Source organism: Xenia sp. Carnegie-2017, unplaced genomic scaffold, assembly GCF_021976095.1.
Source record: "Xenia sp. Carnegie-2017 unplaced genomic scaffold, XeniaSp_v1 HiC_scaffold_25, whole genome shotgun sequence".
NCBI classification, from domain to species: Eukaryota; Metazoa; Cnidaria; class Anthozoa; order Malacalcyonacea; family Xeniidae; genus Xenia; species Xenia sp. Carnegie-2017.
In genome coordinates this window covers 5,521,471-5,549,261 of record NW_025813488.1, presented here as the reverse complement: position 1 = coordinate 5,549,261, position 27,791 = coordinate 5,521,471, and the positions used below count along the sequence as shown (strand labels likewise).

The following is a 27,791-nucleotide window of genomic DNA, read 5'->3' as shown; positions in this document are numbered from 1 at the left end:
GTTGAAAATCTGTTTAAAACTCGATACTGTTTCTAAACCCTAACTAACTGGTTCCTAATGAAGTGTTCAAATGACTTCTGGCAATTTTTTTCTTTGTTTGCTATTAAACCTTGCTGAAAACTGACTGGGACATACTTTACATCTGAAAAGTATTGTTAAAAAGTAAATCACCATCATTTGTTACTGGCTTAATTGAACTTCAAGGTATAAACAAAATTGCCATTTAGGGTATATTATGACAGTTGCAACAAATTGGTTAAATTTAATAAATGTCTTGTAAACTATACCAAGTTAGCTTCAAAGACTTGGCTACACGCATTCAAAGTCATATTTAATAGTTTTATTCCAGACCTGGAAAATTATAAAAATATGTATGCTAAACTTATCCTTGCTTTAATGAGCTGAAAGGGCGTGAAACTGACGTAAAGAATATTTACCTCAAAATGTTCGCGTGCAAGGAAAACAAAAACAACCTTTATGCTTCTCTCATCTATAGGAAGGAGAATTTGAACTATTTTATAAATATGCTCTCATGGATATTAAACAGTGGAAGTAAGAAAGTCTTTATTCGTGCGCCAATCACAAACGTCGACGGCAATAAAGCAAGCGCAGCCACCTTTCTTCCGGTAGACTAGATTTCGAGAGGATAAACTTTTAAAATGTTATGTGTGCAGGAAGATTAGAATTTTGTATCACAAATGATATTTCATTCATGTCGTCTTCAAACGTCGGTAAAGCGAAAATACCGTCCGTGTTAGTTAAAGGTCACTGTGAACGAGTTAATTGGAGGTAAACTTGTGTTCAGTGAAAGAGATCTGTGCTTGTTGACATATTTGGAAATTTGAAGTTCTCGAAGACAAAAGTTAAGGTCAACATGGATCTTGCTTTGCAAATATGGAATGTTTCTGTACCAAATCTACTTCAAGCTGGAACAATTTTACATAAATGGGATGAGGTAGTAAATGAGATAGAATACTACGGTATCTGAACAGCACTATCTTCCTGCTTGTTTCAAATACAAACATTCCTATTGTGTTCGTATATTTTCATTTTTATATTGAAAATTTTAAAGACTGGTGAATAATATAAATTAATCAGTTTAACGTTTGAAGTATGAAGTCTGGTTAAAATTCACTCTAAGTCTGAAGTTTCCCTTATCCCCAATTGCCATGTATTTTTTTTTTTAATTTAGGAAGCTGGTGGTGTACATGAGTGTCACTTTAATGTGGATAAATATGGATTTTTCCTATCTTATCGTGAGCCAGAAAAGGTATGTTCATGAAAACATCTTGTGTTCTCAAAGGGTTTGTTGGTGTCGTACTTTTACAGCCTATCGTCTATACGATGAGTGTTGGGCAAATCTACAATGAGTGTTGGGCAAATATGTTCAATGATAGTGTCTCGTTCGTTGCTCTGCTCTTTGTTGTTTTTTATTGTATGACATACACAGTACACAGCCATTGTATTTGTGTGTATAAGGTATGAGCATGTAAATATGCTGAAACAATAGTACGAATTGCATTTTTTTTTGATGATATTTTTACGGTTTTGATTTTTATGAACAGGAACCGTGCTGTGTAGATTTGGGAAGTGTTACGGATGTGAAACTTGGCGGTGTTTTGCCAAAGGTGAGGATGAGTGTTATTATTTTTGTACGGAAAAAATATTTATGGAATGTCTTGTAGGAAAACATTCCCTATCGCCTTTAATTATTGTCTTAAATTTTTTGATCGTAACCAGAGGCTTGTAAACACGAAACTTGATCATGCATATTAAAAACATTCATTGTTGAATTGAAGTCACATGTAATTATACAAAATTAGGTACGAAAGAACTTGCTAATGTGATTTCGTGACGAAAAATTTTGATAAGGTCATTAGGTTGTCATATTTGTTTGGATTGCCCCAAATTATATCAACATAGATATTGTTTTGAAAGAATGCAAAATGTAATATTTGTTGTTTGGCTCAACCTTCGTCATACATCGTTGATCATTTTGATTTTCCAAAACAATAAAAGACTTGAATTTGGCTACGTATGGAAGGAAATTTTGTCAGCAAGTCACTGATGTACATTTATAGTTTTATCATGTTTTGATTTTGTTTGAATCAAAAGCATCGCGTACACCAAGAAAAGCAGTTTTGCTTTTCTGTGACAGCTTACTGTCTATGAAACTGAACATCTGGTTTGTTTGTTTTTCACGACTTAAAACCAATTACACAAAATAGCTTGCGATAATTAAATCGCATACTTGAAATGTCTTTTTGTAACTGAAGTTCTCGTAATTTGTTATTGGCAACGGTAGTACATTGCAGTACTTGTGACCTAACGTAGATCATATATGATGTTTTTTATCTTGTGATTACAAGCATGTTTGCCATCACATTTTGCACGACTATTGATTATCAATCTCTAAAGTGAAACTGAAAAGTACCAAAAATGAGCATTACTTTTGGTTTTGATATATTACGAATCATGGCACTAAAGCGCTCATATATTTTGTATCTACCTTCAAATTTCATTTGGAAGAAATTTGACAAACTGGTGTCCAACCGATAGTTATATACACCAGGAATATTATTTTGAAGACGAACCTCTAACAAGGTTGACAGATAAGGGGTGTTCTGAGACCGAAAAAATATTTTTCCCATTGCGTAACAGGAAATTATCATCAATTTCTTGCTCTTATCTCTGTCTAGTACAAAGCGTACTCCGAATAAAAAGTTCGAATAAAAAGTCAATATTTGAGAGAGAAACAAGACAATTTTTATTTAAACAGTTATATTTCGAATTTGTTTCAAATGATGAATTTGTTGCAAATTCGAAATATAACTGTTCAAACAAAATTGTTCCTTCCTTCTCAAATATTGAGTTAAACATAAACATCGGAGTACGCTTCATTTTGTATTATCTCTATCTTTTGATAGCTTTTTAATGTAATCCATAAAAAATTCTTGTTCTATTTAAAGAAATGACATGAAAAATGACGATGATCAAAACACAATTATACATATATAGGAAGTATGATTTGCAAAATGTAATCTAAATATCGTTGAAACATATTCTGGTAGCGTTGGGAGTGAACCTCCGATCATTTTAAAAAATCCATGTTTCAAAGACGTTTAGTTCTGTTAGAAATCCACGAAGTGTTATCACCAAAACGTCCAGAAAGCCTTTTTGAAACCCTAAATTCTTTATTTTCCTTCAGGACTGAAACCCAAAGCGGAGTACGAACTTCCAAAATCAGGGTTGTTGCTATTCCCAATGTCTAAGTCCCAAGTACTTGTGTCATGTGAATACATTACAAATATCTGTATTTTATCAATGCTCTTCATTACAGAAATAGAAACATGACTAATGTCTTGCATTATTTTATTTCATTGCCAAGCATTTGCTTTGAAGATTATTAAATTTGCTTTACTTTTGAGAAGCCTCGCTTGCAGGAACAGTTCTAGCAATAAAATCATCGTCGATGTAATTTATATGATGCAGCTCCGATATAATGAATTTATTTGTTAAATTTTAAATATGTATTGATTCAATGGGTAAAATATTTCATCTTAATGCGCTGCTTCTTAACGTCGAATAAAAACTCAATAAAGTAAATCAATTGTTAAATGAATTGTTAAAATTATCAATAAAAAGTCTTAAAGTGTTATACGTGGAATAGATCTTGAGTCATAAAACACAGATAAATTCTTTTTGTTGTTGGAAGATGATGATAACAACCAATTTTTATGTGCTTTTCTTGAAATCATCCATCTTCTACACATGGAAATATGTGCTACTTTCTTATGACATATTGTCCCCAGGGTCATTCATTCTCAAGTGTTTTGTGTATATTCTTTAAAGTTATTTCACCACTTGTATAAAGAAGTAAAATTCATATGAACATTAAAAAAGATATGTTACATCTTTTCAAATGATATTATTAACGTTTGCTTCAATAAATTTTAATTAATCAGGGTGTCAAGCGCTTTGTGGATTACGAAAGATCTTTCAATGTTGTAAGTTAAAATGTGAAATAAATCTAAAATTCAGAGTGCATTTTGTCACTCAATTTTTAACACTCGCTATATAAAATCATTTAAAAACCCAATCAAATTCAGCTTGTTTTTTCTGCTAACGGTCGTTTTATAACCTAAAAATTAGCAAATTTAATCCCACGAGAGTAAAGCTTCCCAAAAAAATCAATTGATGGAAGACGTTTTAGCTAAAGCTTGAGTTCCCTTTTTGATTTTTTGATGTCGTCATGTTGAGAAGAAAGTATTTTCCCTCTCGGTTTTAGCCTCATTTGATATTTTATTAAATTTTTTACGTGCAGGATGGAAATCCAAGAGCAGTTTGGAGTGTAGGACCAGAGCCTATTAAGGACAGAGTCTTTACGATTGTTACGACGCAAAATCTCGTTGAAACAACGTGTATTTATCTTGTTCAAGCTCATCAAGAGTCGCCAGGGTATGTAAGTTTTGATGAATCAACAACATGCATCATTGTAGAAAGAAGATAGTGCTTTCAATCCTTACTAGGGTGTTTGAACATCTTATTACCCCGTAGTAATATATTAGACCAAAGTATTTAATATCGTTACTTTAAAAGCGTTGTTCAATATAAGTTGAAGTCGTTAAGTCCTTTCTCCTGGTATTTGTCATTTGCAGTCGTTAGATTGAATATAGATCAAAGACACAAGGTGTTAATAACATAATATTCACTAAGATCTCACTCGAGATAGAGACACCAGGCTGTATTATACGAGCACTTCAACATAATGTCGCTCGAGATTTTAATGTAATATAATTTCAATAAGAAGTAGCTGTACATATGGAGATACTACTAGCTTCAAGCATGTGAAAACTTTATCGTCAGATCACTCCACTAGATCATGTTCGCTCAAACCTCAGCTAAGAAGCTCATTTCGAGATTGTTCAAATATTTACGGATTTGATAAGATAAATTTATTTAAGGAATGGATCGAAGGATTACAACAGTTGAGCAATTCTGTTAAAGCTACCAATTTAAGTATAATGACTATGCTCTTAAAACTGTAAGTTTCATTTCAATGTTCTTCTTTACTCAGATTAATATAGATTAATCAACGATCGCGACATGTTTTATGTTTTATTTATAAAGGTACACCAAAGTGACGTTACTGAAAGTCAATGGCAAGATACCTGTGAAGAGGTACATGTAAATCTTTTCCCATTTCTTCTATGATTAATACCAATTCTTGCGATAATAGGTGTGTTTCCATTTAGTTTAGTTTTAAGGCTATTTATTAAAACAGTGGAGTCACAATTTAAGTGGTTTTGGTTTTTATGTCCATTGTGTAGTTATTTGTAGTATATATTCGTAGTATATTATTGTGTAGTTATTGTGTAGTTATTTATAGTTATTTTTATGTCTATTGTGTAGTTATTTGTAGTATATATTCATTATACTTCTACAAATGTAGTATTTGCAAGTGCTTCAACTGCGGTAGAATTTATGAGAAACGTATCTGGATGGTTTATAGGCAATGGATCTCCACATAAAAAGGTATACTGTATGTTGGGGCTTGTATTAAAGCATCTATACTATATACTATTGTTTTTTCATCTTGCGTTATGCTATCTTAAACATTTTTCAGAGTCAAGAAATCGACCAAGATCATTTTACGTTCGACACGTTTTATCAGTTGTACTTAAAAGTTTGCCTCGTCATGATTTTGATCAAATTTTTACAAAATGGTAAGTGCACGCCCAGTCGCTCATATTAGTGGTTTATGTTATTCAGAAAAAGCTTTTTAAAACATAGCAAAGGAAATAAATATCTTAGTGATGTTGAGAGTGGAAGTGAATAACATTTAAACATGTTTTATAACCATAACATTCAAAAACAAATTGTTTATTTAGCTTTTGTTCCAAATTTTATATTTTGAGCTAATCAGATTCTGGCCAATTTTAATGGAAGACGCATTCAATGTTCAAGTCCGTCATGCTTGATATTTACTTTCTATGTTTATCACGTAGGCAGGCTGGAAAAGCGCCATATGTTACTGTGGCAAGGTTAAAAGAATTTATTAATACAGAGCAACGAGATCCAAGTGCTAACGAAATCTTACATCCACCCTGTACAATTGAGAAAGCTTACAATCTGATTTGTCATTACGAAAAATGTAAAGAAATGGTTAATAAAGGTACCATTTACATTTCCCGCTGAAAGGTTTTTTGTGGTACACGTGTACACTCTGCGTACCTATTTTTTTTTAAACGAACTCAAAAAAAACCATTTACTCACGTTTAACTTTAATTTATGCTATTGTTCTTTAGTTTGATCAAATATACTTCAGACATTAAGTTTTAACCCTTTCAAAATTTTGCTGCTCTTATAATTGATGTAGTTGGAGAAAACGATAACAAAACACATATTTTAAAGGTTTTAAAGTGGATACCTGTTAAGATTAGTGGATACCTTTACTTGTATTTTAGAAATAATGTAATGCCCTTCAAAAATTTCGTCAGGAATTTTGTTATAAGGTTAACGTAATTTGACGCAATATACTACAAACCTTGGTTTGTACAGAAAGACCTTGGTTTGTACAGAAAGACCTTGGTTTGTACAGAAAGACCTTGGTTTGTACAGAAAGACCTTGGTTTGTACAGAAAGACCTTGGTTTGTAATTTCTTGATTATGACCTTGCGTTCGGTTACGAAGGCCTTTTTCATATTTTAATGTCTGTGCAGGAAGTATGGACTTAAATATTCATGTTATTTTTATTTTCTAGGAAGAATGAGTGCAGATGGTCTTTATCGATTTTTAATGTCTGATGACAATTTATGTGTTACATCAGAAATGTTTGATGTCCATCAAGATATGAACCAACCAATCTGTCATTACTTTGTTCATTCATCACACAACACTTATCTCACAGGTATAACGACCTATAATCATTAATTTTTTGATGATTAATCAATAAAAATGAAACAGGAATTGTTTTTAATCCTTTTCATCCTAATTTGCATTCTTTAGGAAGGCAAATTGGTGGAAAATCATCTGTAGACATGTATCGTCAATGTTTACTTACTGGTTCTCGGTAAGAAAAACTTCTTTATCGTCAATGTTTACTTGCTGGTTCTCGGTAAGAAAAACTTCTTTATCGTCAATGTTTACTTGCTGGTTCTCGGTAAGAAAAACTTCTTTATCGTCAATGTTTACTTGCTGGTTCTCGGTAAGAAAAACTCCTTTTTAAACTTCTCAGATTTGTGTTTATTTTTGCTCACAACCATTTTAGAGTCGTGTGTTCTTTTGGCGTGCATTCTTCATTTTTTTTCATACGTAGCTATATCCGTCATTTATATCAGTGGTGTACCAAGTGTAGTTCATTGAGTTTATTATAAAAACAATTACACAAGTTGTATTTTGATCGGGAACTATTCTTTCAAACTTTACCAACAGTATTTTTATTTTAGTATATTTTTAATTTCAAATTGCTCTTTCAAAACAACATTGCTCTCTCTCATATGTACGTGATGATAGACCTGCGTCAATATTAGACTCGACTTTTTCAATTTTACTGTGCTGACCTGTGAAATGAAATTTTACTTTTATCCAGGTGCATCGAGTTAGATTGCTGGGATGGACCTGGCGATGAACCTATTATCACCCATGGTAAAGCTATGTGTACTAACATACTATTTAAGGTACATCGTTTGGAGTCTTTTTTCTGTTACAAGGTTTTAAAATGGAAGAAACACACGTGAACCAAAGGAAAGACTGATATTCGCTTTCTTTCTTTAAGGATGTTATCAATGCGATCAAAGAAACTGCGTTTGTAACATCGGATTATCCTGTGTTGTTGTCATTTGAAAATCATTGTAGGTAAGATATTATTTTTCCTTTGGAAGGAGGGGGGAGACGAAGTTCGTAGGCATATGCGAAAATTTATTGGAAAGGGTTTTTTTGTCACCTCAGGGGAAATTTTTGGTCAGTCCATGAGAACACAAAATCAAAATCCCCTGAATATTATGATTATAACTATCCTGAATAACTGTAGTTTTTTCCGAGAGAACGATTTCTTCGGCCGTTTGAAATAAGGCCGAAAACTCAATTTACCGTCTTTATATTAAAATTATTGTTTCTTTTTCTTTTCAAAGTAAATACCAACAATACAAGATGGCTTGTTATTGCACTGAAACGTTTGGTGATCTTCTGTTATCTTGGCCTTTGGAATCTCATCCAGTAAATATTGTTCCAGTTTTTGTTGTACATTAAGACCAGTGATACTTGGTTGACGTTTAAAACTTCTTCATTAATGATTGCATTCTTTACTTAAAGTACACAACCCGAATCCTAAATTTTTCACCTTTTAAACATGTCATTTGATATAGGTTAAATCTCTTAAATATTAAATGCTATAAAAAAAATAATCAAATTGAAAATTGAAGGCAAAATGAAAGCCATCAGATGGATTGCTGTATTGATTATAGGTTGTTGCATAAATGACTACGAGTTAAGTTATTGTAATTTTACTGTTTAGCTGGAAGAAAATCAAAAGTTACCGTCGCCTAATCAACTCAAAAGAAAAATTTTAATAAAGAACAAGAAAATAAGACCTGGTCAAGAATCAAATTATGACAGCGACAGTCTTGTCTCTTCAGGTAAGAATTTCTTCTTGACACCTTTACCTTCAATGATTGGTGTATAGTTAAAAAATTAGATCTAATAATATTGGTCATCAGGATTTATTCTTATGATCTCATGACCCGTGCCGAACGTTTCTAATTCAAAACAATCAATTTCGCTTGATGGATCTATGATATTGTCAAGGAAGTTCCTAACATGGAATCCGAGAGTTGAGAGTTGTCATTCTTTTGATGACGAATTTATATACAGCTAGTATACAGTGTTCAGTAATTTTCTATATATCTGATGGTAAATTGTGATGTTTATTGCACGTGTCGAAAACCTTGAAATTCCGTTGATTTTAATTTGTTACTACTCAGAGATTTTTAGGTATTTTTTATTGGACAAGAGTCTTTGTACGTTTCTAGACAGTCGCAAATCAAGTGATGTTCGTGGTGATGACATCAGGAATCTCCGTCATCGGATGTCGAGACTTACCGAAGATTTTGATGGCGAAGAAGCTGCATCTAGGGAACAAAATGAGGAAGACGCTGGTTTGGTTAATATTTTAAATAACGAAAGAACATTTCGGTCTTCTATCACCTCCGAAAACCAGATTAGATCTGACACACGAAGAGAAAATTTCAGGAAGAAGGGAAAGCGATCTTTTGAAAAATATGACAGCTCACTGAACGAGTGTATCGAAGAGGAGGACATCAATATGAATGGGACAACAAACGTAACCAGTTCTGATTCTTTTGACGAAATCATTCCAGGGGATAGCGACACGGATTCGAGTGATGATAAAAACGACCAGGATTGTATACGTGTGTCAAATATTTATTTCGAAAACAATGAAGTGTTGTATCCAACATTGAGTAAATCAGGGAAAAAGACTAGCTTTACTCCAGAAATGGAATTCCTTCAAGGAAGGAACAACTCGGTAGCTAGCTCTGACTCCACAACATCTGACGATGAACATGATTTTAGACGAAGTGAAAGTTTTGCGTCTTTTGGTAGTTCAATAAAACTTGTTCAACAAAGACAGGTAATAAATAAAATTTTTCTGTCAAAAGGTCCAAACCTTATCAAACGATAAGTGAGGTTAAGTTGATTTCATACTTTAACTAAACCTCGTGGGTCTCGTATGTCTGTTTTTTGATTTTATAACGCGTCTTAAATATAATAAGAGTTAATTATTTTGTATGTAGCTCATCAATGATTTTTTTTATTGTTCGTGCTGACCATTTATTATTGAATTGGGTAATTTTCATCGCTATGATCAACATCATACTTAATATGCTTCACGAATGAACTCTTTCTAGAATTCTCAAAGTAGTATCAGTCAGGATGAAGTAGTAGAATATTTGAACAACTATCATTATTCCACGTCATTTGGTAATATACATCCTAGCCTCTCGTCTTTGGTAAACTACTTACAACCAATACCATTTCCTGGATTTGAGAAATCTGAAGGTGATCATTTTTTTTTGTTGCGGAATACTGAAATGTACCATGTTTCTTTGATTTGTATTTATTTGAACTTTTGGGGAAGTATAAAGGAGGTGTCTCTACATGATCAAGGAAAATATGTTTGAAGTTGAATAGGCAGATTACATAAAGCAAGGGACAAACCTGTTTGAACTTGAATAGACAGAATGCATGAAGGAGGGGACAAACCTGTTTGAAATTGAACAGATTACAGAAAGAAGGTAGCAAACCTGTTTAGACTTTATTACTGGCACCGTTGAAAGTCCATGATCGAGGGTGTAATATTTGTTTATAGACATTTTACTTTATTAATATCTATTGAAATCAATGACAACAGTCATTAAGTTGTTTGTACTGATGATGACAACAAATGAATATAAGAATATGAACCTGCCCGCCCCCAACTATCGATCTTTTCTTGCGCATCCACAAGAGGATGTTTTTGAATGTAATTGTCATGAGAACAGTTTAATGCATTAAACATTTAATGACTAAATAGTTGTTACTTTACAACGTTTTTAGAAGCAAAGCTTCATTATCTTATGTCGTCTTTTAACGAAGTAGCAGCATTCACCCTTCTTAAAGGAAATCCTGTTGAATTTGTCAAGTATCTTTTTACTTTTATAAATCATGCTTCACGTTTTATGACAAGTATGTTATTACTGCATTTTGAAACCAAGTTGAATTTAGTTTCTGTTTTCTAATGTCACGCGTTGTAATGATTCCTTGACCACAACATTAAAGTTATAATCGTCGACAATTGTCTCGAATTTACCCTAAAGGAGCCCGTGTTGATTCAAGCAACTATATGCCACAGGTTAGCTTGTTGTTATCTTATTATCATGAATTCTCGACTTGCAACCATTTTCTTCAGATTTAACAAACAATGTTGCACGTTCACTTCCGCTGGTGTCAACAATAACAGCACAGAAAAAAATGTTCTTTTGTATCGGACCACGACATTGCTAAATTGCAAGTCAAGAATTGATGAAACGAATGCGAAGTAGTATACGAACAACATTTTCTTTTTCATGAATATTTTATTTTTTAGGTTTTCTGGAATGCAGGTTGTCAAATGGTGTCGTTGAATTTACAAACTACTGGTATTGAAATGTTAAGCTTGTGATTTTCTTTGTGTTTATGTGAAATCTTGGGTGCAGGCAAATATGACAGGCTAACAACAATTGTTCAAACTTATAAACAACTCATTCATAATATTCTTTTGTTTAGATCTTGCATTTCAGTTGAATGCAGGGAAATTTGTAGACAACGGAAGATGTGGGTAAGTCAAGTCGACTTGATTTGATTCAAATTCAAGTCTTTTTCCAATGATGAATAAAGGTCAGGGGTTTGCACTCGTCCTTGTCTTGGCTTGGTAGGGGGTGCAGGATAGGTGCCATTTTCTCTACGAAATACTAATGTACCAATCTATTAAGCAAGAGAAATTGTGATTACACTTTCAAAAGTCTCCCAATCATGTAAAGGTTACACAATTTTATTAAAAAAAGTCTGACATGATAAGGCAACAAGTAGCCACCGAAATCTAAATCAAACTAGAACACGGCACAAAAACCATTATAAATCCATCCATGTTTTGTTCAGTTATTGCTTTTGGAATGAAGAACTGAGTTCATGTCATATTTTTAGTTCTTATGTTTGTCTTCCTAATGCTCAACATTAGATACTTATTGAAACCGTCAGTAATGAGGAAAAATGATAAAAGTTTTGATCCGTTCACGGAATTGCCAGTTGATGGAGTGGTCGCAACTTGCATCGGCATTAAGGTATCGTAGATTTTTAAGATATCGTAATAGATTCAGAAATGCGTTGACAACCTCTGTGAAAACTCTAATAAAGAAACAAACGATAAATTTTGACTTTCAAACGAGAACGTTTAACATGAACGAATTTATTAAAAAGGGCAAAAAAGTTATATGAACTTTTGCACTGCTTTTTTGTAGTAGGTATGTTTTCTTTAGTTTAGTTTTTAACGTTTTTTTAGAGTGTGAGGTAGCAACTGTCCATTTGCTTTGGTTTAATTGATCCAAGCATGAATTTTAAAATGGGGTGTATTATGTTTCTTTGTGAAGGTAATATCGGGACAGTTTTTGTCAGATAAACGAGTTGGGACTTACGTAGAAGTTGATTTGTACGGTCTACCTACTGATACCGTTCGCAAAAGATTTAAAACAAAAATTGTCAATAGTAACGGAATGAATCCTATATATGATGGCGAGGAATTTCTTTTTAAACGGGTTGGTAATTTTATTCTTTTGCTATATGCGAACATGTAGTGGTGAAATTGTTGGACGATTATGATTCACATGCCATGATTATAACAATAAGAAATATGTTATCGATAAGATCATTGTCAGATCATAAGTCTTATATCCAATAGAATTGTGTACTTTCTTGTTATTTTATCCTTGTAAAGTATTTAAAATTTCCATTTGCTTTCTTTAAGATTGTTCTCCCAGAGCTTGCTTTACTTCGATTTACTGTACTTGACGACAGCGATCGTGTGCTTGGACAGCGAGTGATTCCCGTTAGCTCAATTCAAGCAGGTACAGCTACTTCATGTTGACAAGTCGAAGCCTCGAAATTTTTAAGTCAGCGGCGTCAGCGCTTCCGTCATCGTCTCTTCATCATCATAGTAAAAGTGAATAGTTTAACAGAAAAAGTTTGACATGCTACAGCAATATATATAACCACTAAAATCTAATCTTAACTAGAGCAGCCTTCACCCAACCAAAAAAATCAACATAGATCCATCCTTGTTTAAATTATCTGTTTTATCCAGGATATCGACATATCCCCTTATGGACTGAAGGATGCAGACCTTTACCTTTATCTTCGCTCTTTTGTTACGTCTCTCACAATGTTTACGTCTTTGAAGGATTCTCAGGTATAAATTCTTTCTTTGTAAAAGTTTTCTAGTGTGTACAGTGAAGTCAGCCATGCGCTTTATGATCGTATAAATAAAGCTGGGGGACTTCGAAGTGTTTATATGTACACAACCTACATCTTTGTTGCTTAGATGTTGTTGATGAACTGTCTCACCCAATCAAGCATCAATCTGCAGTTGAGAAAAGAGCTGAGCAAATATGTCGAATATTTGACTTTGAAGAGGTGATAAATTTTTCTATTGCATTTTGAAACGCAAATTTACATGAAGTTGACATATTGCCCGTTTTGAACCAGGATTATGATGAAGTAGACATGATTCCTGCGACAAATCATAAATCTCCCAGGGGCTCGTACGCCTCCCTACCTTTGGTTACTTTTCCTTCAAACAACCGACGAGAATCGACCGTTACCCTTAGCCTTTCATCGTCAGCGTCCAGTTTGCAATTCAATACATTATTTTCGGACAGATTACCCACAAAACGTAAGTCCGACAACTTTAAAGAGAAATGATTTTCCTATTGTGTGAACAGTATGCTAACACTGCGAAGGCTGTTGTTTACACCTACACGCAGTGCAATTTTATTAATTTTTACCTTTGTATATTTGATGTTTTAAGCTTTTCTTTAAGTATCAACGATACTTTGGTAGTTAGAAGGAGACAAATGCATACAGTTGGTCTGAAACTGCAGCAAACTATGTTTGACTTTTTTTGTTAGAACTATGTTTCTATGGTCAACAGTGTGGGTCCTGGGAAATTCATGTATAACTTTATGCTTACATTTTAGAAGAACGAAAACTAGAGCACATTGACATCGATGATTTAAAAAAAGACAAGGTACTTTCTCTGAGATGTTTTTTATGACATCTTGCGATTCGAGTGATCCACTCTGGACTGAACAGAAATGTGTTTTACTGTTTGAAGGTTTATTTGAAATTGGTAAAGAAACATCAAAAAGAGTCGGATACATTGACAAAGAGATTTGTGAAGGTGGATAGCGTAATTAAATTTACAGCAGTACGAAAAATAGTCAATATGTCATGGAGTTTGGTATAAGTTGGGAGAAATGGTTGTTTTTCATCTAGTTATTTTAGTGAATTTATAAATGTTTATCTTTTTATTGAATTAATGTAATTGTTTTCCCAGGAAAGGTCAGCCTTAAATAAGCTGCACACTGCTGCGTTGGAAAAACTTGTTGCTAACGCTCAAAAGAATAAAGAAAATGAAAAGAAAACATTTGAACGTGGAAAAAAGAAATGCAGGTAGTTTGTTGTTGAAACTGCTGTTTTGTTGTTTTTATTGTTGTTCCTATTTTTTGTCAATGGTTGTTCAAGTGCGGTTTGATAATGATGAATACATTGAAATTTCAAAATATCTCAGAAACAACTCCATTGGATTTATTCCTAAACATTCTTGAAATTGATAATTCTAATTTAATCCTACAATTTTTCATTTCCGATCTAGCTACTGTTAGTTTTTTTTATTATTTTTGTTATTTTGTTATTTTGTTGTTGCTTATTTTTTGTTGTTATTGTTGTTGTTATGTTGTTATTGTCGTTGTTTTATTGTTTTGCTGTCGTTGTTATTATTCGTTGTTTGTTGTTGTTGCTGTCGTTGTTGTTATTGTTGTTGTTGCTGTCGTTACGTTCATTGCTATTGCTGTCATTGTTACGTACATTTCTGTTTTTGTTTTTTGCTTTTTTTGTTTCTTGTTATGGCATTGTCACTTCAGCGTCAACAACTATATTAATGTGCTTTACGACCAAGGGTTTTTACATTGTACTTGCACATTTATAGCGTTCATAGAGCAATGGTTCAGGTCTTTGCGACCAAGGGTTTTTACATTGTACTTGCACATTTATAGCGTTCATAGAGCAATGGTTCAGGTCTTTTACGACCAAGGGTTTTTACAATGTACTTGCACATTTACAGCGTTCATAGAGCAATGGTTCAGGTCTTTACGACCAAGGGTTTTTACATTGTACTTGCACATTTATAGCGTTCATAGAGCAATGGTTCAGGTCTTTTACGACCAAGGGTTTTTCATTGTCACTAGCACATTTACAGCGTTCATAGAGCAATGGTCCAGGTCTTTTACGACCAAGGGTTTTAACATTGTCACTAGCACATTTACAGCGTTCATAGAGCAATGGTTCAGGTCTTTTACGACCAAGGGTTTTTACATTGTCACTAGCACATTTACAGCGTTCATAGAGCAATGGTTGCTAGAACGTCGCCTGTTTGAGTTCTTGTTTTTGAAATCATATCAATAAAAATTAACTGCAAATATTTGATTTGCTCTAGTGGCCTTGATTTGGTTCAACTGCAAAATGTTCACAATGAAAAGATAGCTTATTTGAATACAGTTCAACAACAACAGGTAACATTTAAAGCCTATATATAGTTCATTCATGATATTGTGTAATTTAAATGTGTAAGTAATGTGAATTCACACTCAGCTTGGAGTGAGTATATAAAACAAAAATTGTGATAAGTTGTTCATTTACCATATAATCTGTAGTGCGATGTCACAACTTGAATTAAATATTTAGGCAAAAACTGTGATAACTCAGCAAGATGATGATTGGTCCAATCTTATCTCACAACAAGTTACAGAAGAACTCAATCTATACGATATACACGCGCCTCAAGTGAGTAAATTTTGCTGTTATTATTTTGCATGAGTAACAGTAAATGATTATTTATGATCAATGTATTTATCTTTTCCATCATCTCAATTTGAATCCATGTCAAGCAATTATTTTTATTAATTTGTGTTACTTTATAATATCATTTTCATGTAATATTCTACAACTAGTTTTATTTCTCATGATTTGACTTGCTTTCATATAATATACTGCAATCTAAAACTCAAAGCGCTATCGTAGCCATTTTAGGAAAATTTAGCTTTAGACCGTAGCAGGTCGCTGTTAGTCCCTCAACAGTGATGTTTTTTCTCCAGAAATTAGCATTACTATCAAAGTTATTGGATGGTGTGCACGAAAGTCACGTTAAAGATATCGAGACTCGCCAAGAGCGTGAATGCGTAGAGTTACGTAAAAATCAGGTGAAGCAATCAGTGGAAACGAAGAATACTAGTCGACAAATTAAATGCAAAGAAGAAAAAGAAAGGTTAGAGAAAAAAGTATTGACATTTATGTGTGTGACAGTTTACAAGCACTGACAATGACCAGCGGTATTAATAGGGCAAGTAAAACACAGTCGCTAATTTGGTTAAAAACGAGCAGATACAACTTATTGAGTTCATATGAGATCTTCATCATGTGATGTTTCATGTTTACAATTGTAGGGTTTAGGAAGTGAACCGGAATTCATGGATCAATTTACCATCGTCACCCCCAAAATAATATAGAGATGTTTCATCTTTTTGTCATGCATCGAAATACTGTTTACATATGTTTAGGATGCTACGTGAGCTGGACAGGATCAATATTAAGGATTTCATTGAAGAAAGACAACAGGTTCCTTTTGTTGTTTTTTTTACAAAGTCATAACATTAAAATTATTGACAATTTGACAGTACTGTCGTTAATTAGTTATTTCTCTCATTCAAGCTGGAGAGCAGACATCTTAAAGAAATGGAAGAATTGAGGAGTTTTCAAAAGAAAGAGAAAGAACAACTGGAATTGAACTTTCAAAAGGTAAAAGATTTTATAAAACAGGAAATTATGAGTTCTTGCTAAGAGTTTCTCTACACAACGCAGTGAATAATTTTCGTTCATTCATGACGTCATAAACTGGCACTCCAATAGTGGCCGTGAACAGAGTTTTATAATTCTAGTTTTATATTTATATTTCGTTTTATATTTTTCATGATGGTTTCGCAATTTGTGTTAGTTATATGTGTGAAAATGATAAGAAATGGGCTCTTACCCTCCTAGACAACTTCTTTAGATTCTGACAAAAATTTTATTGAACTTTTCAGGAAGTCAAAGATCATAAAGACAAAATAAAGTTAGGTGCGGAGGCTTTTAGGAAACCGTTCCTGTTCAATTAAAAAATCAATTTTTCTTTAAGAAAACACCAATGCTGTTTCTTGGGAAATTTCTGTGGAGAAAACCCCTTAATCTGTTGACGTTAATTGTATTCTTTTGTTTCAAGAAAGTTTGAAAATTATTCCATGGAAAAAATTCGTCATACAGTCAACGAAAATTTTCCGCTCCAACGACTAAAGTCTTATCAATACATCCCTAGCGGAACTGTATTTAATGTATACTTGATATTTTCTTGAGCGAATTTCATAAAATGTTCCTACCTGTTCATTGGTCTATGATTGTGCATCGTATGTACGTTCTATATTGGTAAAGGTAACTATGTTATGTGCACACAATCCTGTAAATGCAGGCATTTTAATTTAATATTTATTGTAAAAGAGAATTTTAAATTATTACATACATCAAGCATAAAATACAGATGTACATTCTGTATATATTAACAATTATTTGCTTACGAGTTTGAAAAGTTCATTTCAAATTTCGAATGAGTTGTTTTCTCTAGAAACATAATTAATACTATTTTTCTATACCATCAAACAACAAGTTCAAAGGTAGTCTGATTTCAAAGTAAGTTGAGAGTCAGTTTGGAAACATTTGCAAATAAGTGGCATATAAATAAAAAAAATCGATTGTGTTTCTAATTATAACTTATTATTATAAAAGTTGGTCTTGTATGTTATTACAAAGATGAATAGCATACATTCGTACAACTTCTTCAAGCCATCAATATCTTGTGGTAATTGTGGATTTAAACCACCATTTATTCATCAGGTGCAATGTTTCTAAAAAGATATGAAATGGATTCACCATTATGTATCCTCCTTATAGCTTCACTAAGGAGCACACTTATATCTATTGTTGTTATTTTTTCACATTGTTTCTTTTTGTTTTCATGTTCTACTGTGTTTGTTATAATTAGGCCGTCAATATCGGAACTTTGTATCATCTCTGGGCTGCAACCAGATAAAACACCATGAGTAACTACTACATAGACTTCCTTAGCACCATTTGATTTAAGCACTTGTGTTGCCATGATATAAGGGTTTGCATCATCAATAAGATCATTCACAATGATAGCAATCTTATCACTGACATCTCCCACAAGATACATTGATGGTTTGCTTTTAGGCAAGAATCCAGGTGTGTCAAAAGATATGGAAGTACGTTCCACTTGTACTCGACGTCTTCTATGGACTTCAAAATCAAATACAGTTTCATCACTATTACTTGGTGAGGATACATCATCTTCATTGTCTGACTCAGGATCATCTTCTGCTTTTCCATGTAGCACAGCTAACTGTGCTCGCAAGCGTTCTGCGAAAGGACTGGCACGAGTAGCCGTGTGGGGATTTAAGGCAACTATAACCACTTCTCCACGTGGTATTATGTTCTCTTTAATATGCAATGTCAAAAATGGTGATGCACGCAAATTGTCAACAGGTCGATTGAAGAAACCTTGGATTTCTTTAGAGTGTAGGTCAACAGTGATGAAATTTTCGATTCCAGTTCGGCATAGCATGCTAGCAACAAGTTTGGCTGGTATGGAGCTTCGACATCGCATTTTGCTTTGTGTGGAATAATGAAGATAAGGTATAATTGCAACAATTTTCCTTGCACTAGCAGTTCGACAATGGTAGGCAAAAATGAGTAGTTCCATAAGACTGTTATTGACACTTCCAAGTTCTGATTCTCCAAAACCAGACTGAATAATAAACACATCTTTGCCACGAACAGAAACACCAACCTCAACTTTTGTTTCCAAGTTGGAAAAGGTGCTAACCACAGCTGGTGATTGTTTGATGCCCAATATGGTACACACTTTATCTGCCAAGTTTAAGCCAGCATTTAAGGCAAATAGGTGAAAGTCTGGTTTACTCAAAGCCATCAGTTCTCTAAAAAAAAACAACGCCACGTATGTATGTTATTAACATGCCTTCAACAATCTATTGCCTTTCCCTTTCATTGGTTATAAATCTAAACAAATTAATAAATCATCGTATATAACTCTTTAATGGTTTAAAAATGCAATCAATGATAAGATAAATTCCTTCGCAATAAATTTTTACTTAACTCTCGCTCTACCTGTGTTCATAGTTTAAATGACTGGCCACAAGATTTTAGATGTTCGTATTTTCCAATAGTTGTTACTTTGAACGGCAGTAGCAGATCGACTACAGAAAGAAATAGTTGTATAATTCAATACGATCGACATAATACAATATCTTTGGTAAATTTTGTTGAAACAATACTTAAATTATTCATTAATTTGATAATTACCAAAAATTGGTGACAAACCTGCAAAATACGCATTGTTTTTTACGACGTTCACCAGCTATAATGCAACTGCAATAGAGATTTTCTCAATCAATTTACACGAGAAATTTTATTAATTTACAACACCGTACACAACATGTGCAATTTGCCTTGCCCAAGGCCAAAGTCAAACTCAACTCTCAAATTTTGGATATGAATACAATATGTAGAGATCAGATTCAGTGGAGTAAAAGCGCGCGAAATCCAAGCACAACATTTGTACAACATGGTGGACGAAACAGCACAAAACGTTCAATTCCATGAAAATGACTTGCCTGAATTATTGGCTCATTACTACAGAAGAATCTTTCCGTATAAATTATACTATCAATGGCTATGTTATGGTGAAAGTGAGTTGGTGTATTTGAAAATTTTCGCAGTTATGTGAGATTTTAGCTGGATGTATTTCGTGTTCAATTTTCTATTTTTACCTCTGGTCCTTATCTCTTAACAGTCGGACGCTCGAAATACTTCTCTCATCGTGAGTTCTCGTTCACTTTAAAAGACGATATTTATATTAGATATCAGTCGTTTACTGATCAAAAGGATTTAGAAAAAGAAATTCAAAAAAAATGTCCCTATAAAATTGACATTGGTGCTGTCTTCTCGCAAAAGGTTGGTATTGTGAAATTTTAGGTAGTATAAAACTGTTATATTTTCTTCAATTATTAAAACTGTAAAGTATGACGCTTGACTTAGCTGAATCAGAATAGCTTGCTTAGAAACATCTGTATGCCGTAGGTTATATGTAGGCTAAAGCTCTAGTTAAATTTATTTTTAGCCAAGAGACAACAAGTTGACAAAGGCGAACAATTTTCAAGCACAAGAAAAAGAACTAGTTTTTGATATTGATATGACTGACTATGATGATATACGATCATGTTGTATGTAAGTCCATAAATATACTTCAAAAATACTTCAAATATATTAAATCTCTGTTTCACATTATAAATTTTTCTTTACTCAGGGGAGCTAGTATATGTAACAAATGTTGGCCTCTCATGACTATTGCCATGAAAGTTATTGATAAGGCTCTTGAAGGTAAATATGTCTTCTGGAATAATATATCTTGAAACAGATGTGCAATTAATGCAAATTTTGTTTGTTACTTGTGCAAGTGCTGACATCTGACTTTTATGTCAATCTACACAAAAAACCATTTGCACAATTCTATCATGAAATTGATATGGACTGCCAATAACCAGTATATATATTTGGTGTATTTGGCAAACAGTACAAATTGCTGCATTTCTATGTGAAATCAAACTCTCAATACTGCCTTCGCGACAGCCCCACATGATTTGTTTTATAGCAATGGGTATTATGTTTTTCATTTCATTCTTAAAAGGTAAAGTTTTCAATGTTTTTTTGTGTAGAGGACTTTGGTTTTGAGCATCGTCTATGGGTTTACAGTGGTCGAAGAGGTGTCCATTGTTGGGTTTGTGATGAAGCAGCCAGAAAATTATCCCAAAGCTCACGTTCTGCTGTTGCTGAATACCTTAGTGTTATAAAGGTCTGAGAAATAGAAGTATAATAACAATGTTTGGTCATCACAATTGTTTCTTTTCAAGTATTTACTATTAATATTGCTTCATTTTTCTTTCAGGGGAGAGAATCAATTAAAAAGTTAATTTGCCAATAAAACTCCATCCTTCATTGTGGTATGTTTATAAAGTTTACTTTTGTTTGAAATCTTTCATACTTTTACGATATGTTTGCAATTTTATCTATGGTAATGAAGGAGAGCATCAACCATTTTGGAGAGTGATTTTAAAACACTATTGTTGGAAAAACAAGACATTTTATCTGATAAAGAAACTTGGAAAAAAGTTCTGGCACTTATTCCTGATGAAAGTATCCTTTTCTTAACCAATAAGAGACTAAGAGTTCAACATTGCAGAGGTTTTTATGGTAAAACTTTTTCTTTCAATAAGGAGTACAATTATTAAACTTTTCCAGCTGAGCATATTGAGCATTTGATGTTGAAACTACAGTCATACTTTCAGCTAGAAATTTATAAATTATGTTAGATTTAAAATTTTGTCAAGTTTGCCATGCTTGACACATTTCCTAGATGTAAAAAAGAATTTGAATCTGTCGTGGGAGAAAAGTCAAACATCAACAGAAAGATGGGAAATTCTTGAATCGGTATAGTTTTTTTCAATTCTATCAATCCTTAAATGATGCATTAATGCAGGTATTTGCTTATTCACAGGAAATTGATAAAAAAATTTCAAATCATCGACTGGAGATCATTTTTCAATATTGCTATCCCAGACTTGATGTGAATGTTACTAAAGGACTCAATCATTTGCTGAAAAGTCCTTTCTGTATTCACCCTAAAACAGGTATTTCTTTATTTGCTCCACAATTGTGGTCTGCATGGTTAAAGTTCATCAATGAAATAATAATTAATCTTGTCATATTGATCATCTTTGGTAATATTTGAAAATGGCTTTTGTTAATAAAATAGATAGTTATCATGATGAAGATATTTATCCAAATAATTGCACTTTTCTGTGAAACCCTGTCTTACATAAATATCATGAAGTTATTATATAACAAAGGTCGTGTTTGTGTTCCTATTGACATCACGAAAGTTGATCATTTTGACCCATTCACAGTGCCTACAATAAGGTTAGTTTTTCGTGTTTTCTTTTGTTTCATCATGTGATGTTTACAACAAGTTACAGTTTCATGCATTGATGAGCAAGTTTTAATGTAACAAATAAGAACAACTTAGATATGTATTATTTTGTTGTCAGTCAATTGTGTGAAGAAATCAATGACATTTGCCAAAACACGTCAAACGATGAAAATATACATCAGCAAAATTTTCGAGGTACCCATTCATAATATTTTTGTGTTTGACTTGCTGACTGTTTTTACAGCACTGCCAAACAAATCTCGTTTTCAGGTTATAAAAGTTTATTGTTGCGAGATGCTATGGATGTGTTTGAAAGATTTATACTTAAGCTTGACAAGGAAAACCATGATAGGAGAACGAGAAAGAAAGAATCAAACGGTATTAAGGCTTTTGTTTCATAACGTTCACCACATTAGAGAAATGGAAAAGAGTCTTGCTAGCAAAATTGCAACTATTCCATAAAGAAGTTAATTTGCATCATAATTACAGTTCTCAAGAAACAGTTTTCGATATCATTCCATTCATTCCATAAGGATTCATTTTATGACTTTCATTTTAATTTCACTTTCTGTATGTTTTCAGAGAAAACAATGGAATGGTGAAATATGGATTAAATGCTCATTTATAATTGGCTATCTATTGTGTAGTTTTCTTGGAATCACTTGGAATGTGGTATGAAATATCTGATATTGAAAATGGAAATAAATGACTTTGAAAATGTAGGTTTTTTCCCCGTTGAAACCAAAAACCGAAAAGCAAATGGATAATGAGTAATACTGATATATTAATGAAATTTCATTTTTAATTCATGTTCTGTATGTAAGATAAAGCTCTACACTTTACCAAACGTTTGCATCTTTACCCAAGGATGACCTTTGTTAGGGGGTTTTTACATGAGTCCGGAATGACTTTCAATCCCGATCGAAACGTGACGTCAATCCGTGTGTACATGGGAAATCAAAACAAGGATTGACATTTTGCAGGAATTTTGAAATTTGAAGATGGAGAACATAAACATTATAGCAACCCTTTTTTTTCTGTTGCTCCTGCGTTAATACAGCTTAACACTTGCATGAAACTAATTGTTGTTTTTCTTCGCACTCATTTTAGCCCATTTAGCTGCTTTATTTGCTTACGAGCTTCAATTTGCCAGAAGACAATACCCATGGCACATGCGTGCTTCGTCATTAATCACAATATCATTCCAAAATGAAACTCAATTTGCGTTTACATGAGATTAAAACTAAATTTCGATCCGGAATGAAAATAGGAATGGACAGGTGATACTTCAGTTATATCAAACAATAAAGTGAGTCAGTTCCAAAAATAAGATTCAAATTCACTCAAAGCAAGTAATGCCTTTTTGCTAAACCTGGCTTAGTTGGGGGGAAATGTACAGCTGGCATGCTTTGTCTTCTTGCTTTTGTTGAGATAGCTTCACTTTTTGATTGCTTGTCCAACATGGAATTCATTGGCAATGGAGTCATTCGTAAAAGATCAGCTTTGGCTTTTCTCAATGTTTCCTCATCAATGAATGCAGAGCACAACACTTGATATATATCTTCAACATACCCTGGAGGAGCAATGTGCAAATTATTCAAAATTTTATTTTATGGTAACCATTTTTTATTAAGGCTTTGATTATTATGGCATTTAAAACATGATATCAAGCAGTAGGAGAAATATATTAAATTACCTTACCAAAATCCTGAGCAACTTTTACATTCTTACAACAGCTTCACCATTTATAAATTTTGGATAATGCACTTTAACCTGGGGAACTCCATTAACCTCTTGATTATCCCCATCCAAATTGCTTTCGAAGTGAGTTACAACAAGGATATGCCTTCATGAAATATAAAATTGCATTCAATTTCTTGAAAGAGTTTAAATTGGCACAAGGGAATAAAAACTGTAATGATACAAAGGTGCTTCATCACACATGTTTCATAGAATACCTGCAGAACATTCCAGGAAAAGAGTAGCTGATCATTTCTGATAATACAGGCTCATCACAAGTTGTTTCTTCTATTTGCTCTTGAGGTTCGCTACTTGTACTGGGAATATTTTCTGATTCAACCTCTTTTATAATCAGACATCCACTTTCTTTTCATCTAAAATGGCATATATTTATGAAATATACTCTCACACAGATTCCAGGTAAAATGTAGATATGCATATGTATAATTTTTAACGTACTCACCATTCTGCGATCTTTTGTTTTAAGTTCATTGTCATCTTTTCGAGGATAAATGCCTGGGTAAGCAACGATTCCGAATTCGTGTCGAATGAGTCGAGGTGCAAAATTACTTTCTGATTCAGAAAACGAGCCGAATTGCCGAGAAAACGAATCTTTCGTGAAGTGTTACGAGCAAACTGCGGAATTCTTTGTGGGGACCCACTTATCGCTTTCTCCTACGCTTAGCTTCGCTTCTTTCGTCGTTAAAAAATGGTATGCGATGAAGTGAAATGCCTTTCTCCGAACTGGCTACGTTAGAACAACCAAAAACTACACATCGATCTGGCATTTTTGTGTTTGTTTTCATGCTTAAACAGTGCAAGTTGTTTTGGCAGTCAGTTTGTGTTCCTTAAATGACGTCACAAGTAAGTCCCATGCCACGGATAAGAGCTCTCGACATTTTTTACAAAACGTTGAAATTCAGGATTTATTCGCATCTTTGCCGAAAGATAACTCATAAAAGTTATTCAAATTCTGTAAACGGCATTTGTATTATTTATCCAAAATCTATTTGAGAATAAAATACTAAAAATAGTTGTATGTCCACTTTAAGGGGGGAGAGAGAAATTGTGATATTTTCGGAAAAGCAGTCAATTTCGGTAAATCTCAGCGGTAATGGAACAAACCTCCATTTTTTTGGCGTCAGCCGTGTTTGAGATAGCCGCTCTAGTTATTATAGAACTCAATGGTTGAAAGTTGTCGAAAGGAGAAATTTTGTCACGCCTGAATTAAAGAAATTTGTGAAGAAAGAATGGCTAAAAGTCCTGCAGTAGGTATCGATTTGGGCACAACGTACTCTTGTGTTGGTGTATTTCAACATGGTAAAGTTGAAATCATTGCAAATGACCAAGGGAACAGAACTACGCCAAGCTATGTCGCTTTTACTGACTCTGAGCGTTTAATTGGCGATGCTGCTAAAAATCAAGTCGCCATGAATCCAACCAACACAGTTTTTGGTGAGATACTTCATTTTCAGTTTTTTAGTTTGTTTAAAGGTTAACTAAAAAGGTTTATTTTGGGCGTGCTTTTTTATCTCACATATTCACCGGCACAAAATTTGTTTTACTTTCATTTTGTACATAAAGGCAAACGCTAGTTCTTCCATTATTGGAATTTGGATGTTAAGGATAGTTCTTCCTTGAGTGGGTTATACAATACTAAACTTAGTGCACCTGTACTCTGGAAACCCTTAAAAATATCCTGTTTTACAGTGCCACGTTTAGCACAGTAAAAGCAAAACATTTATGTCATTTAATTGTACAGATGCAAAACGTTTGATTGGAAGAAAGTTTGATGATGCTGAAGTTCAGTCTGATAAGAAACATTGGCCTTTCACTGTAATCAATGAAGGAACTCGGCCCAAAGTAGAAGTAGAATATAAAGGAGAAAAGAAGCGCTTTTTTCCTGAAGAGGTTTGTATTTCTAGTGATTTTTAATATTAAAGCAATTGAAATATTGAATCTAAAAATGGAAACATGCTTCTTTTAGGTATCGTCCATGGTGCTTACAAAAATGAAGGAGACTGCTGAAGCCTATCTTGGGAAGAAAGTGACTGATGCTGTTGTCACTGTTCCAGCATACTTCAATGATTCACAACGTCAGGCTACAAAGGATGCTGGTAATTATAAATGTTACCTACTTTTTTAAGTTCACATATTTATCTTAAACAGTTGACTGAATTATACTTTCTTCTCTGTGTAGGTGTTATTGCTGGTCTCAATGTACTTCAAATCATTAATGAGCCAACAGCAGCTGCCATTGCGTATGGTTTGGATAAAAAAGTTGGCAGCGAAAAGAATGTATTAATCTTTGATTTAGGTGGGGGTACATTTGATGTATCTGTTCTTGCTATTAAAGATGGTATCTTTGAAGTGAAATCTACAGCTGGGGATACTCATCTTGGTGGGGAAGATTTTGATCAATATATGGTGGATCATTTTGTGAAGGAATTCAAAAGAAAGCACAAAAAGGACATTTCTGGCAACAAGCGTGCCATGAGGCGTTTGTGTACACAATGTGAAAAAGCAAAGAGAACTCTGTCATCCAGTACTCAGGCTAATATAGAAATCGATTCCCTCTTTGAGGGCATTGATTTCTATACTAGCATTACTCGTGCTCGATTTGAAGAACTTTGTGCAGATAAGTTCCATGGCACTCTTCAGCCTGTTGAGAAATCACTAAAGGATGCTAATCTGGACAAGCAACAAATTCACGACATTGTTCTTGTTGGTGGATCAACTCGTATTCCTAAAATTCAAAAATTACTCCAGCAATTCTTTCATGGGAAAGAGCTAAATAAATCAATGAACCCTGATGAAGCTGTTGCTTATGGTGCTGCAGTTCAAGCTGCCATCTTATCAGGTGATACAAGTGATGATGTGAAAGATCTTTTGCTTATTGATGTTACTCCACTTTCTCTTGGACTTGAAACTGCTGGTGGTGTCATGAAAGCTATCATTACAAGAAACACAACCATCCCAACAAAGAAAACAGAAATGTTTAGCACTTATTCAGACAATCAACCAGGTACTTTGATGATGTATTCTTCGTCTTTATTTATTGTGAACAATTTGCAATGCATCTTTTTTATTTCTGTTTACAGGTATACTTATTCAAGTATTTGAGGGTGAGCGTACAATGACTTTAGATAATAACCTTCTTGGCAAGTTTGAATTGTCAGGTATTCCTCCCGCACCCAGAGGTGTTCCTCAAATTGATGTCACATTTGATATTGATGCCAATGGTATTCTCAATGTGAGTGCTGTTGAGAAAAGTACTGGCAAAGAAAACAAGATCACCATCACCAACGATAAAGGAAGGTTAAGCAAGGATGACATTGATAGAATGGTTTCTGAGGCCGAGAAATACAAGGCTGATGATGATAAGCAAGGATGACATTGATAGAATGGTTTCTGCGGCCGTGAAATACAAGGCTGATGATGATAAGCAAAGAGATCGTGTTCAAGCCAAGAATGGTTTGGAAAGCTATGCTTATCAAATGAAACAAACAATGGAAGATGAAAAACTGAAAGATAAAATTAGTGAAGAAGAAAAGAAAACAGTCTTGGATAAGTGCAATGAAGTTATCTCCTGGTTGGATTCCAATCAAACTGCTGAAAAAGATGAGTATGAAGATAAACAAAAGGAGTTGGAAAAGATATACAATCCCATCATTACCAAAGTTTATCAGGGTGCAGGTGGTGGTGCTGGAATGCCAGGAGGAATGCCTGGTGGGATGCCAGGTGGTTTTCCTGGTGCAAGTGCTGATGGTGCTCAACAATCTCAACAGTCACAAGGTCATACCATTGAAGAAGTTGATTAAAGTTCAAAAAAAACATTTTCTACTTGTTTGATTGAATTATTGTGTTATAAAAACTTAATTCTCAATCTAGAGATTCCTATTTCATGTACTTTCATGTTACAATTTCCTTAAATTTTCCTGTTGACTTGTTAAAATAAATTCATCATTACTCTCAATTGAAAAGTGTTAATGTTCTGGTTGTGTTCTTGTTTCCTTACTATCATTCATTACTTAGTTTCAACACATACTAAAGTTAAATTCTCATGCATTTAAAATTT

The 27,791-nt window shown here is 33.6% G+C and overlaps 4 protein-coding genes and 1 long non-coding RNA gene across 5 annotated transcripts; 3 read left to right on the top strand and 2 right to left on the bottom strand.

Annotated features, from left to right (window-relative positions):
• Positions 1-632: 632 nt before the first annotated feature.
• LOC124452702 (1-phosphatidylinositol 4,5-bisphosphate phosphodiesterase beta-4-like) lies at positions 633-17,426 on the top strand. Its single transcript, XM_047003304.1, is given in 40 exon segments — positions 633-955; positions 1,193-1,270; positions 1,566-1,628; positions 3,966-4,007; positions 4,325-4,430; positions 4,433-4,458; positions 4,965-5,044; positions 5,131-5,181; positions 5,453-5,496; positions 5,499-5,535; positions 5,629-5,690; positions 5,693-5,726; positions 6,009-6,175; positions 6,764-6,910; positions 7,009-7,072; positions 7,592-7,679; positions 7,778-7,857; positions 8,133-8,217; positions 8,516-8,636; positions 9,030-9,649; positions 9,927-10,077; positions 10,615-10,699; positions 10,837-10,909; positions 11,144-11,195; positions 11,323-11,374; positions 11,774-11,876; positions 12,183-12,347; positions 12,557-12,656; positions 12,893-12,997; positions 13,130-13,221; positions 13,294-13,480; positions 13,785-13,834; positions 13,922-13,987; positions 14,144-14,259; positions 15,302-15,377; positions 15,550-15,648; positions 15,960-16,129; positions 16,422-16,479; positions 16,573-16,659; positions 16,944-17,426. Coding segments are annotated over 40 exon segments (4,035 nt in total). The 5' UTR covers positions 633-874; the 3' UTR covers positions 17,016-17,426.
• LOC124452691 (phosphoribosyl pyrophosphate synthase-associated protein 2-like) lies at positions 17,366-19,543 on the bottom strand. Its single transcript, XM_047003286.1, has 3 exons — positions 19,309-19,543; positions 19,096-19,184; positions 17,366-18,905 (listed from the first exon to the last, which is right to left on the bottom strand). The coding sequence occupies exon 3, from the start codon at positions 18,896-18,898 to the stop codon at positions 17,774-17,776; it is 1,125 nt and encodes a 374-aa protein (XP_046859242.1). The 5' UTR covers positions 18,899-18,905; positions 19,096-19,184; positions 19,309-19,543; the 3' UTR covers positions 17,366-17,773.
• On the top strand, positions 19,458-22,815 carry LOC124452704 (DNA primase small subunit-like). Its single transcript, XM_047003306.1, is given in 13 exon segments — positions 19,458-19,676; positions 19,781-19,941; positions 20,108-20,214; positions 20,294-20,367; positions 20,703-20,854; positions 20,938-20,987; positions 21,068-21,180; positions 21,401-21,474; positions 21,542-21,674; positions 21,894-21,963; positions 22,092-22,168; positions 22,244-22,351; positions 22,556-22,815. Coding segments are annotated over 13 exon segments (1,263 nt in total). The 5' UTR covers positions 19,458-19,552; the 3' UTR covers positions 22,576-22,815.
• LOC124452712 lies at positions 22,762-24,548 on the bottom strand. The gene is made up of 3 exons (XR_006950850.1): positions 23,932-24,548; positions 23,675-23,819; positions 22,762-23,546 (listed from the first exon to the last, which is right to left on the bottom strand). It is a non-coding gene; the product is annotated as an uncharacterized LOC124452712 (long non-coding RNA).
• A 332-nt stretch (positions 24,549-24,880) lies between these two features.
• LOC124452703 (heat shock cognate 71 kDa protein-like) lies at positions 24,881-27,689 on the top strand. Its single transcript, XM_047003305.1, has 6 exons — positions 24,881-25,168; positions 25,476-25,624; positions 25,701-25,830; positions 25,914-26,738; positions 26,815-27,083; positions 27,145-27,689. The coding sequence occupies exons 1-6, from the start codon at positions 24,964-24,966 to the stop codon at positions 27,532-27,534; spliced, it is 1,968 nt and encodes a 655-aa protein (XP_046859261.1). The 5' UTR covers positions 24,881-24,963; the 3' UTR covers positions 27,535-27,689.
• The last annotated feature ends 102 nt before the right edge of the window (positions 27,690-27,791 follow it).